Below are 12,979 nucleotides of genomic sequence, written 5' to 3' on the forward strand. Positions count from 1 at the left end.
TTCGTTCGACTTTCTTCAGTTCATAGGGACCCCCACCAATCTAAACCTAGTAATGCGAAAACAAGGTATACGTATATATATATATATTTAGAGATTTATTTATATATTTGAGAGGATAATGGAGGGCGACAGTAAAGATGCATCAGATAATCGTGGCTCTGGCATTACATGCTGCATTTTCCCTGCCGCCGCCCATGTGTTCCCCTCGTCTCTGGATCTTTATTCAATATGTACTCCGCCAGCAGTGGCTCTTTCCCAAAATACCAGGAAAGCAGTAGTGCAATAAAGTTTTGAGCAGGATTTTTCTTTTTAAAAAGGAAAATTCATCAAGTACACGGGTTTAGCACTTGAAGACTGTTTAAGATGCAACTCATAATTTGAACAGGGAGGGGGGTGATTAGTACGACTGAGTATTAGGGCCATGTTACAGAAAATAAATATTAGAGATAAAAGTGGCAATTTATTAAGAAGAGGGTCTATCTTTTTTTGTGTTTCTCGAGAAACTAAAAATTCCCTTTGAAAAGCTCGCTTTTGTAACCGAGGACTTTAATCAACTGCAAGTCTGCACCACATTTTAAAACTCCTGTTAAGTTGAGATGAATTATTTTGTTATTTAAGTTAAACATATGCCAAAGTTTAATTTAACAAGATGCTCCAGAATTCCTAAAATGTACTTTAATCTCGTTATCTCTGATTTATTTTCCCTATAAGTGGCCCTGATACTCCGTCGTAAATTAGGACACTTGAGAAAAGACGATACATTATCCCAAATCTACTATACGACCTTTTTTTTTTCTGGGTGTTATTCACGTGTTGCTGTCGCTATTCAAAGTGCGATTTAAACAGCAGATATGTTTCTCTACAAGACATCGACAGTGAAACACTACGTTTTACACGATACCGTTACTCAAAGTGGCTTTTTTTGGTTGAAAAGCAAAGTAACATTTAAGAGAAGACGGCGACCAGGTCGTGTGTGGCGTCGGATTGACCTTTCCGTGACCTCTGCAGGTTTCCCCGTGAGGCTGAGTGAACTAAATAAAAAGGCATTATTTAAAAATAAGGCGACCAGTCTGGAGTGTTTGAACGCGTCCAGCCTGAGCTACATTCCATCTTTGATAACAAAATAACTTAGGAGAGAAAATGAAATGTTTTAGCTTATAGTGATGTCCTTTTTATTAGTATTCAGGCTAAAACAACTTATCTTATTTCTCTCTTTCGCTCTCTAAGTTTTATTTTTTCTTCTTAAATAGGCTTTTGATTTTAGACGAGGAGCGCTTGATTCTCTCTCCATTGTCGCTGGAGTCCTGGGAGGAGGTGCTCTGGAGCTTGTGCTCCCTTCCCACGCTCCGGCCCTCCGAGTCCAGGGAGGTCAGAGACGGGTAGCGCCCCACATTGGGCAGCATGCTGGCCGGCAGCTGCCCGTAGCTGTAGGACTTCTCCAGGATGCCGTTGTACACGCCCTTCCCCGTGGGCGAGGTGACGACCCCCTGCGTGAAGGTCACGCTCTGAGACTCGGGCAGGGTGAGGTCAGGAGAGCCTCTGTGTGCAAACGGGTGGTGCTCCAAGGCCGGGGAGGGCGAGGTGGAGGGCGGCCCTGAGGGGGTGGTGGCCGGGGTCGGGGGAAGAGGGGGAGGCGTGGAGTCCCTGAGACTGCTGCTGCTGCTGCTGCTGCTGGTGTGGGTGGTGCAGGCTGCGAGCTCCGGACTTTGGCTGTACAGCAGCAGCTCCTCGCGGGAGATCTTGCGGTACGGGGTCTCCGATCCGGGCGTGCAGGGGTTGTGCGGCTGCTTCCGGCCCATGGACGAGTTGAGGGAGTCTGAGTCGGAGCCGCCCTCCTGAGTCGGTTCCCTGAGGGAGGAGACGCAACGTCAACATGAGGAGACTCGCAAAAAGGAGGAAATGTTACAGCTACATGGCAACATTAGTGTTGTGTGTATAAATCTTCTATTGACATATTTTATCCTGGCAGGTTTTTAACTCTGGCTCATCATTGCTACATGACTGTGGCCACTTTTGGAGTTTCCTTGGGGTTTAGCTACCAGGAGAAAAAGATCCTGCTAATAAACTGTGTCAGGCATGCACTAGTTGTGTGCAGATTAATGTTGATGTCATTCATGCATCCTCCACGTTCTAGATGACACCCAGAGACAAAAGTTACCAATCAACCCCAAGCTCAAAGCGTCAGTGTGAATATCTGGATAAAACACCTGTAAGTCCAAACTTTAAAACCATTCCGCGGCGTTCCGGCCACCGCTACATACCCCCTCCTATCCGAGCTGAACATGATATGTTCGTCGTCGGCCTCGGGGTGATAGGAGAGGGACGAGCTGGCCATGGACAGCAGGTCGGGGTCCGGCGACATCAGCGAGGACTGCGGGGAGTTCATCAGGCTGCGGCGGGAGCGGCACAGGCTGCTGTTGCGCGTCAGCGAAGGACGGATCAACGAGCCCGCTGGAGGAAAGATAGAGACGGTGAATGATAAAACACCAAGAGAGAAAACCACCGTCAAAACCCTCCGTCGGCGTACTTACTGGAGAACTGTGGATGGATGGGAGGCGTGTCCTCGTCCAGGTCATCCACTCCTCCCGCGATGGGGTAGGGAGGCACCGAAACTCGCGGCATGACCACCCAGCTGTGGTCTGAGTAGAGGCTGGCCGTGAGGCTCGGCAGCCCCGAGTTACTGACCACAGGGAAGCCACAGAGCTTCTCGATCTGCTGCCAGCGGTGCAGCCGCTCCCTCAGGCACGCCGTCACCTCCGACAGGGCTTTCCTGAGGAACGCAGACCAATGAGATGGCGGCACGATACAGACACTGTGTTTGGCAACTGTTAAACTGAAAGAGGCCGTCTGTGCTTTGATTCGTCAGTTTGGGATTTAAACACAAAAGAATTCAGTGGCAGAACAGGGGTTATAGAGGTTTGATTACATGAAATATATCTAATATAAAACTTGGTTTATTGTTCTGACGGCTCGAGTAAAGAATTTAATCTTTGAAGAACAAAACAAACGTCTCTATCACGTAATCTGGTTTTTAATGACACAAATTCAGTTTATTGTAATATTCAGCACATTAAATCAACAGGTGCAGCTTCTAAACATGTGGCTGATAAGTGCGTGAATCCACCTTTAGTCACATATACAGATGTTATCACCTCTTTTGTTTGTTTTTCTGCAGGATTACACAAAAACTACTGAGCTGATTTCCTGGTGGAAGGTAAAGAAAAGTGGATTGAACGACTGTGGGTGGAGGTATGTACCTACTGAGAGCTAATCTAGTTCAATGTGTACTTATAGCTACTGTTGCGTCACATTAATCGTGTGTGTGAGTCAGTGTGAGTCCTCACTTTGCCTCTAGTATCTTGTGGTCCACCTCATCCAGTGATGAACTGTGGGCTACGTGAAGAGTTCCAAACACAGAACTTCTCTTCTTTTTGATTTTCTCTGCCTGAAATTGTAGAAAAATGTAAATGTTACATTGCAGCAATCTTTATCATTAATATTCATTGTATGAGCAGGGAAATCCACGAATGAAATGAGTCAAACAATATCATAAAAAGACAATTTAACTATTAAGTGCGTTAGTTGAGATCTTATTACAGTTCACTACAGAGATAAGTACCAGAGTAAAACTTAATTATCCCCGTGTGCGGTTGTAATTGAATCCTGTGGCTTTTACTTTGTAGTAATGGTCACTTTAAATTTGACTTCCTCATACGTCAGCTGGAGCGCTGCCACTTCCTCAGTCATCAGTTCACCGGCCAAAATATCACACCAGTGGTAATGTGAGTGATATTTTATATTATTACTACCACTGCTACAGAGCTGCCAGGCGACAACACACGGATTTTGAACCACATGAATTAAAACAAATGGATGTTGACACGAGAGATGGATTTGAATCACAGTTTCACTTCCTGTATCAGGTGATTAGAGGTGAATGTTGGGGAAGGTTTGTATTTCTGATTATAAAATAAATATAAAGACTCTAGTAGAGGAGCTGTGTGTCTGGAGGTTAAATTTGAAGTAAGAAAACGTGACACTGAACTTACAAGAGCAGCAACATCCTTTTAATTTGTTAATTTTCTTGTTTTTTAAGTTGATCCGTGGTGCAATAACACCCAGAGAAAGTTACCTCGTCTTTGGCGACGCACAGCTGAAGCTCCGCGTTCTGCTTCTTGATGTTGTAGTATTGAACCTCCACCTCGTGCGTGAGCTGCAGCCACTTCTGAAGAGCTTCTGGCACCGAGCGCTCCGAGTGCATCTCCTTCTCCGCTCTCCTCAGGGCCTTTCGAACCTTCAGGGGAAACAGAGTGCACATCAGGGTTAGAGGCGAATATTTAAAACCTTTTCCCGTGAGATTATTGATCATAAACAGTAAGAGAGAGTGATTAGTAACCCTTTGAATTTAAATGTGTTTTCAGACTTAGTTTGCTGTGTAGAAAGTCAGATTTACCTTCATTACCAAAAGGAACTCACATCACTGCTGCTGTTTTTTTATCGAGTGCTTGCTCATAATTTTTTAATTTTCTACCTGACTCTGTAAAGTGACTTGAGATAATGGATGTGAGGAGTTGGTGCTTTACAAATTGAATTGATTTTCTTTTATTAAGTCTTGTGAACGTCCAATAATCTATTTTGTGGAAGAAATACAAATTTTAATGAAAAAATCTGAACTCAATCTCTCAAGGTCATTTAGCAGCAATGATGACTATATTCACAGTAATGATTTTAATACTGTCTCCTTCAGTAGAATATTAATGCAGTTGAATAGTGCTGATCTGTGGGTGAGGGTCGGTACCTGTACGAGCTCCTCCTCAGCATATTTCAGGCGGCTCAGCTCACATTCAGCTCCCTCTCGCAGCTCTCGGAGCCGATGAGCCTCCTTCTTGGCCCCGTTGATCTCATCCCTCATTTTCTGCTCGAGGTTCTGCTTCTCCACCGCCACCGTGCGGTTCTCCTCCTGAGCTTTCTCCAGTCTAAGAGGAAACAGAAGTAAGTTTTAAACAAAACTCTACTTCCAGTTTTAACTCAGAAAGTTTCAGATGACTGTGTTCTCACGCACCGGCTCTGCAGGTCTAAGAGGCTTTGCTCGGCGTGCTGCAGGCTTTCCAGATCCTTCATCATCTGAGAGATGTGCACCTTGCTGGACTTGTTTTGCACGTAGGCAAACCAGCAGCCCCCAACACCGATCACTATGGAAACCATCAGGACGAAGTCTTTCATCCAGTTATGTTGTGGACCTGCAGCAAGAAGGAAGGGTTGGTTACAGAAAAAACACATTTGTGAAGCTGGTATTTGGATTTAATGAGTAGTGATGGTTGTGTGTGTACTCACGGAGCGGAGGACCAAACAGCACCGCGTCGAGGGCCTTTAGGTTTAGTTTCTGTTTATGCCGCTGGTCTAATATCTTCAGCTGCATCGACATAAACGACGGTTCATTTGCTGCTATTCTGAAATATGAAGAGAAACACGAATCAGCAGTGAATACTGAGCAGTTAGTCACACTGGATTTACCTTTCTACACTGAGACCTTATCACTGACTGCTGTGCATTTATAATGTTATATAACCCACAACAGTGAAAAGTATTTTTATATATAATGACTTAATAATATACTGTGCATTAGTGCCAGGGTTAACAGATGAATAATATATGAAGGGATGTCCTCCAGGTTGTGGTGAGACCGTCACAGTTACAGATGTATGAGGCCAACTGCAGATTTCCATCAGTGGCACAAAGGTTTGCACAGCTGCAATTCTTCAGCATGGATATTTGACTCCAGATGTGAATATGCACAGCTGCAATTTATGTGGTTTGCAAAAGAGAGTTTACATGTTAAACATGATGCAGTAGACTAGCTCTTTAGAAACTAGATTTACACCCTGCAAGTACTTTTACTTTTAATACTTTATTAAAGAATACCCTGTTGTGAAAACTGCTTTGACTCAATGTTTTACTGTAAATACAACGTATGAGTCATAACATACATAATGAATATTACCAGCTGCTTCACTGGACCTGATGTGATCCCTCACAATAAATATTCAAGCAATAAAAAAAGCTGTAACGCTGCAGGAACCAAACACATCTCAGGCTGTTTATATTGTCTGAGCCATAATGAACCATATTGTCCAGGTTCTTCAGTAAATGACGACACAATTGACAGTTTTGTAACTAAAGAGGTGCTGAAAATACACTGCCTGCCCCCCCCCAGGCGTAAAAACTGACAGAAATTCAATTATAAGGGAAACAGGAGGAATGATTGAATTTTTCCGGCCTCTAGCGTCACAGTATTGGTCTAAAGAGCCTCATATCACTCAAATCCCACTGAGAACTACAGATGTGATTGTGTGTCTTTCTGTGGGTAGGACACACACACAGACACACAACGTGCACTCTGCCTGATTCGTCCCTGTGACACCACTGCGTGCCACCACCATCTTGTACGGCTGAGACAACATGGCAGCCAGGAGAAACTGTACCCCTCTGCCGTGACATCACTTCATGAGTCAGCGCCCACCGGCCCTGTGGCGGAACACGAAACCGCTCCGCTCTACTCATGCCGTACATGCAGTTTGCAGCGGGTCACATTCCACAAGTGTCCCGGCAGCGTCTGACTTTCTGTAACATCAACTCTCAGATTACTTGAGTTGACAATTTAATCTTCACACGGTGCCACAAGGAGGGAATTCTGGGAATATCTTGAGTAAAGACGTCACGATTAAAGTTTGTTTAAGGACACAACAGATACAGTGAGGAAAAGACAACCACAGCACTGGATTCAAAAGGTTTAAAAGTAAACTGATCTGGAAATTCACAAAAACATCTACCTGTTCCAGAAAATCCACCTTGTGTTGCCACTAACAACCACCAGTGGGCAGCATTGAACTAACAACGATCATAATATTACCACTGATCATAATCACTCTTCCCCCAGAGCATCTTAATTTGAGGCAAATTATTTATATCAAGCCTTTAAGGTTTAGAAAAGTCATAAATAATTAAAATTAAGATTGTGAGTGAACTCAGAAGATGTTCTGCACAGGTTGTTTCTCATCAGTCGAGCTGTGCTCACCGAGGTAAAGTGTTCCCCGAGACCCGGAAGTCCCGGAAGTTCGTCTCATACTGCGGCAGCTCCACCGACTCCTTCAGCCACTGCACCGTGTCCTCCATCGTCCAGTTGTGGACTGAGAGAGAGAGGGAACATGGTGATGATGTCATTACTTCTTTAAAGATTTTAATAGTCACAGAATAACAAAGTTTCTTAGCCTCAGTACAAGAAGTAGAGATCCTGACGCCGTGTTTCACCAAAACCAAAAGTTATGACGTTTATTTCACAGTTACTTCCAGAGTGGTGAATAAACACTGGTGCACACGAACACAGGTTGAGAATGACAGATTGTGTTTGAAGGCAAAACACAGATGTGTCGTAAAGAGAGGAGGAGTTGGTTTCAAATTTTGTCCCAATTTGAAATTCAAATAGGAGAGGTAGCAGGAGAGGAGGCGGAAGAGATCAGATTCAATATTACCTTAAACACTGTGTCACTTGGAGGGAAAGTCTATTATCAACACCAGTAAAACAGTCGATACCACTAAATGCTAATTAAAAGCTGTTCAGAATTGCTTCTTGACTACTTTTATTTTATGATAATAATCTGCAGAGAAAATAAAAAGCTGCACTTCACTCTGGATGAATACTCTCCTCAGAGTAGATCATTGTTTAGTCTCATTCTGCCCTTGACGCCTCAGACGAGTAAGTCTAGTCAGGTTTCTAAAATAAAGAAAATCTGGTACTTTTTTCAAGTTAAATTGCGACTTTATTCTTAATGTTATCACTTTCTTCTCATTTACATCTCCTCTCCTCTACACACAATGAAGACACGTGTGTTTGTCTGGATGCAGAGACAGTTCACTTCTGTGATTTACCTTCAGACGTCTTCCAGCCCTTCCACAGCTCCTCCACTGTGATGTGCTGGTCTTCACGGTGCAGGTTGCTGTGCTTGTTGGTTTGCTGCTGCTTCATGTCCTCTATTATAAACTGGGGAAATACATGAGACAGAGTTAATGTCTTTTCATGGGCATCGCAATACATGTACTTTTATTGGTTTATAACATTTTAGACTGAGAGTCTGGGGCAGACACAGCTCGTCTGTGTATGTCCATGTGTGGTTTTGACAGAAGGAGGCGTAGAAAGTTGGCTTTGCCTAAAGGTTTGGCTTTAAATCTCACACACACACTCACTCTTTCTTTTCACTCTCCTTTCTTCCTTTTAGGGACTTTAGGAGAAAGGCACCACTTCCACCTGTGTGTGTGTGTCTTTTCAGTTTCCGGCTCTCCTCCTTTGGTAGCTCAGAACTAAATGCCCCGGCAGAGTCGGACACACCAAACAAACCCACTAAAGAATTACCAGAACACCAGTAGCATTACCAAGAAGCATGGCTGACTACCCAACGGCTCATCTTGCAGAACCTTGTTTATGTGCGTGTGGTGTTTAGGCATCAACTAAAAACATTTGATAACGAATTAGCTCCTGATATCAAAGCGGTTAGGTGCTACTCTGCAAACATTACACTGACTTGCAGATTGACACCGTAGCAGCATAAGGTGGATGTGTGCAGAGTTCACATCCAGTGGGTGGTTTTCACATGCAAATCTCAGATAATTTGAATTCATCGACAATAAGCTGAAAATGTAGATTTGAGGCGAGTTGTTGACAGAGCTTCCAGCCAACAGGAGTCCAATCATTTAAAAAATCTAATTCAGCAATATTAACCACTTTTCCAAACAAGAGGACTAAATACAGTTAAATAAAGTTTGAAAGCATTTATGAACATTTTTAGACAGCAAGTTGTGACGTGCCTTGTAACTAAATTATTATTATGGTAGTGTTCTTTTAAAAACAACCACAACGGCTGGAAAAAACTATATTTTAAAAAGTACATATTACAAGTTCATATTCATGCTGGAGCAGAAATGAGCTTGGCCTGAAGACAGAGAGCGTGGAAACAGCTGTAACTTCTTGTGAAGGTTAAACTGGCGTTAGCCAGGAGAAGCCCCCTGCTGCCAGTCGTCAGGGTAAGCTTGGCTAACCGTTCCAGCTCAAAAGATTAAAGTGGCATCAATCTTCTACGCCCAGTATCCAAGACACTGGATAAATTTGAGGGACTACACGTGACAAGTCGTGAATAGTTGAAATCTCAGGAGCCCAGTGATTGTCTGAAAGCAGCTGTAAAGAGAAGCTGGGGGCGTTGGTGAAGATGCAAAGTGGAAGTTGACAGAGGAATTGAGATTTCCTGCATTTTCAACCTCAGTGTGATCAGTGAATGTATTTTCTGCAGAACTGGACGTACTGACTGTACCTGTCGGCTACAAACCCCCAGATCCTCTTTACAAGGAGCTACAGCGAGAGAAGAAAACTCATCAGTGACCCACTACGATGTTTTTGAATCACACAGAACTGAACGTTGCAGCTGCAGCCGGAGGTGTTTTGACATGTCACCCTGCGATGAATCATAGTCACAGATCAATGAGTTTCACATCTGACTTGACGAGACTGAAGCAGCACGCTCAGATTCCAGCACAGCAGGAAGACACAAGTCATCATCGCTGCTCGACTGCACCCAATTCCCTTAAAATGCTCCTGAAAGCCTTTACACCTCAAACAGCTGCACTTATCAAGACATGGACACAGACGTGGAAATGGCAGATTGAAAGTACATCGGTACTTTCACACACGTCTCCACTGTGCACGGTGACAGACGCTGGGCGCCTGACATTGAATACACAATAGCAGTGTGGTGTTGAGCTGCTGCCTGACACTAACGTCTCCGGCGCTGAACACGTTTCTCCTGCCACAGAAAAAAAAACACTCTGATCAAGAAACTGTTAGAAACCGTCTCCAGTGACTTTCACGTCGAGCACATGAATTAATTAAAATGTACTTTTTAGTCTAAGGACACATTTAAAGCAACACACTGCTGAGTGACAGTGCCCTCTGCAGCCACATGTGGTAACTAATTGTGTTGGGTGTTTTGAAGCACAACTGAATAAATTACCCATGATCCCCGGCTTCATGAACCAAATGACCGCTGTCACAAAACCACCAAACTCTATGTAGAAATCCTCATATTTTAAAAGTTCCCTGCTTAATAGACGCTGGTTTTTATTGACCTCTAAGTCTTTTTAAACTCATCTACAGTTCAGCTGGTTTCAGTTTATTGAATTTACAGAATCACAGCTTATCTCTTTAAGTGGGAGATAGTTTCTCATTCAAAGTGAACTATGCAAGCTTTGCTGCTCGGAAAACATTTACAACATTAGTGAATCAGGATTTAAAATAATAAACGCTTTTTAGATATTTTACAGAATAAGTGAAGACTTTAAACTGCTGGATGAAAACTCACGGAATCACCAAAGTCACCAGAATTCATCCTGTGGTCACAATAACAACAAACACAAAAACATGTGCCAATCCATTCGATTATTCTTGAGATATTTTAGTTTGGACCAATTGACCGTAATGCTGCGAAGATGGGAGATCAAATATTTCCTAAATGATTTATTACCCTCACATCAATGGATCCAGGATTTTCCCCACAGAGAATCTAATGTTATTACACTATTTGATCTCATTATGAAAGGGCAACACACTGATTGGGTTGTAGAAACTGCAGTTTTCTACTGAATCCAGTTGCAGCCTGTGTTCTAACAGTGTCCTTTTGGGTCTGAAAAGCTCTTTCACCACTTGAGCGATGGACAAAATACTCAAAGTGGCCTTAAAGGTTTGCACAGAGCCTTTTCTCCGTCTCATTCTTCTTTCACAATGCAGATGCAAATGAGTTTCCTCACTGACGTAGAAGACAGGAACTGACTAGAGGAACCAAACGCTCTGGCGAGTCACCGGAGGAACCACAACATGTGCAACACGAGTCCAAAACAACAACTCGCAAAAGCCCTTAATGCTCCCTGAACTTTATCAGAAATGAAATCCTGCCGACAGAGATGCAGCCTTCAAGGACATTTGCCAAATGCAGAAAAGGAAATTGAACTGTGGTCATTTCAGAACATTTCATCCAAAGTGAAAGTGGGTGCAGTGCAGACCTCCCCCGAGGAGGTTATCTTTCCACCTCGATTCCATTGGTTAGTTAGTTGGTTAGCAGGGTTAGACTTGGTGGATTAGGATGGGACATGAATCATGAAAGAACCCATTCGATTTTGGCAAAGATCTGGACAAAGGCATCGATCCAGGAATTGTTCGTTACTTCTTTAACTTTGCGAGCAGTTTTTGTTGTTTTTGACATTTTCACAAATTTCCCAATAAATAATTCATGAATCGTGATGAAGAAAATCTTCCGTATTATATGTTTAGGGGACTGATATCAGTGTGTGTAATTTGGTGCACATCAAATTACACACACACACACACAGTCTGGATCGAGGTGGTTTCATTGGGCAATTGGCTTTAATTTGTGACGCTTTATTGAGTCATATAAAAGATGTGGCCAGCTCTTTGTGTGGTTTCCTTTACAGCTTCTGTGGTTAAGTGTTTGCGTGGTAGCTCGGACGATCAGAGCCGCGCTGTGCAGCATGTTGAAATGCCAAAGAAACTAATGAAATGTTAACGTGAACGTAAACATGGTAAAGACGACGGGATAGCGAGCGACAACTCGGCCTGTCAGTTAAACAACGATACGCACACACACACACGTATAGAGGTCTAGCAGAGGCTGGGTGTGACATGGTCAGACAAGCATTGGCAAAACACACACACACACACACACATTGGCAAACAAAGACATATTTGTTCACATCAGATTCCAGGTTTGGAGGGGGGGGGTAGTTGGCTGAGTCTGAGACCCACACTTCCCATGAGCCTCTGCTCTGTCTAGCAGTCGACTGCGACTCCTTTCACCCCCGATATCTACTGTATCAGTCTATCTGTCCACATCTGCTCGTCTAATTTACTGAACGTTATTACATCCTTCGTCCATCGATCATCTTCGGTCCCAAATGATTTTTTGATTCGACGCAGAATTAATTAACTGTTATAAATGTGTGGGCGCAGTCTGGGACAAAAAGTACCTGGATTGGATTTATGAAAAAACCTAAACTACTTGGAGCAGAATGTATTTTTCACACATGGCAGCCGGACAGTCTCTGCATGACATAATCTTCCTCATGATTTCATTTTGAGTTAACACAAATTCGTCTGTGAGTCCTGTTAACTTTGCTTTTGACAATAATATGATCTGTTAATGGAAATGAAATTACTTTGAATGACATCTATCGTGTTACTCTCAGAGCAGCACAGGTCTGTAGTTTTATTTTCTTAAATAGACACTGAGATGCAGTCGCTGGACGATTATAGATTAAATTCAAGGACCAGATACAAATGTCCATAACTGGTTATCAGTAGCCAATAAATTAGATACATACAGTAACATATTAATGGATTTGATTACATTGATGCCAAAATCATAAAAAAATACTATCATTTATGTATTTATAAATAGTTTAAGTTACACCAGCTTAGGGCAAATTTTGTAATTTGGCTGAACCAACACAATGCACAAGTTTTGTCTAAATTTAAAGCGGCGCGTTGAAAATAAAATCCCTCTCTCTTGAACATTCCCAGACAAGTCAACAAACGCATCCAAGAAGCCTGTGAGATTCCTCCTTTCTATAGATACATCCAAACCCTCCAGGAGCCTCCTCAAATTCCCTCTGATCATACCAACGTTAAACACACAACATGCAGTACATATACACACTGCCTGCACAAAGGCGGAACCCAAGATATGAACTAAACAAAAACATCAGCAGCGCCATCGCCCCCCCCCCCCCCGCCTGCCGCGACATGGGTTGGGTTCCTGCCGTTTTAAAACGATACACCACGATCCAGCCGAGCATCTCCTTGGCAGACGTGCAGGGCCCGGCACCCCGAGGACTGGACGTGCACCTGCCGTCCCCAGCGGACTGT

The 12,979-nt window shown here is 43.3% G+C and overlaps 1 protein-coding gene across 2 annotated transcripts in view; it reads right to left on the bottom strand.

Annotated features, from left to right (window-relative positions):
• Positions 1-1,148: 1,148 nt before the first annotated feature.
• Positions 1,149-12,979, bottom strand: part of stim2b (stromal interaction molecule 2b) — a 33,694-nt gene continuing 21,863 nt past the window's right edge. Inside the window, exons 3-12 of one of the 2 annotated variants that reach the window (XM_034615498.1) lie at positions 7,927-8,038; positions 7,076-7,187; positions 5,335-5,450; positions 5,063-5,240; positions 4,799-4,976; positions 4,133-4,294; positions 3,345-3,445; positions 2,532-2,770; positions 2,208-2,451; positions 1,149-1,848 (exon numbers count right to left, since the gene is read on the bottom strand). In XM_034615498.1, the coding sequence (XP_034471389.1) occupies positions 1,230-1,848; positions 2,208-2,451; positions 2,532-2,770; positions 3,345-3,445; positions 4,133-4,294; positions 4,799-4,976; positions 5,063-5,240; positions 5,335-5,450; positions 7,076-7,187; positions 7,927-8,038 (2,061 nt within the window). In that variant the 3' untranslated portion in view covers positions 1,149-1,229. The remainder of the gene's footprint in view (positions 1,849-2,207; positions 2,452-2,531; positions 2,771-3,344; positions 3,446-4,132; positions 4,295-4,798; positions 4,977-5,062; positions 5,241-5,334; positions 5,451-7,075; positions 7,188-7,926; positions 8,039-12,979) is intronic. The other variant, XM_034615499.1, reaches the window with a different exon arrangement.

This window comes from Hippoglossus hippoglossus, chromosome 18 (genome assembly GCF_009819705.1).
Source record: "Hippoglossus hippoglossus isolate fHipHip1 chromosome 18, fHipHip1.pri, whole genome shotgun sequence".
NCBI lineage: Eukaryota > Metazoa > Chordata > Actinopteri > Pleuronectiformes > Pleuronectidae > Hippoglossus > Hippoglossus hippoglossus.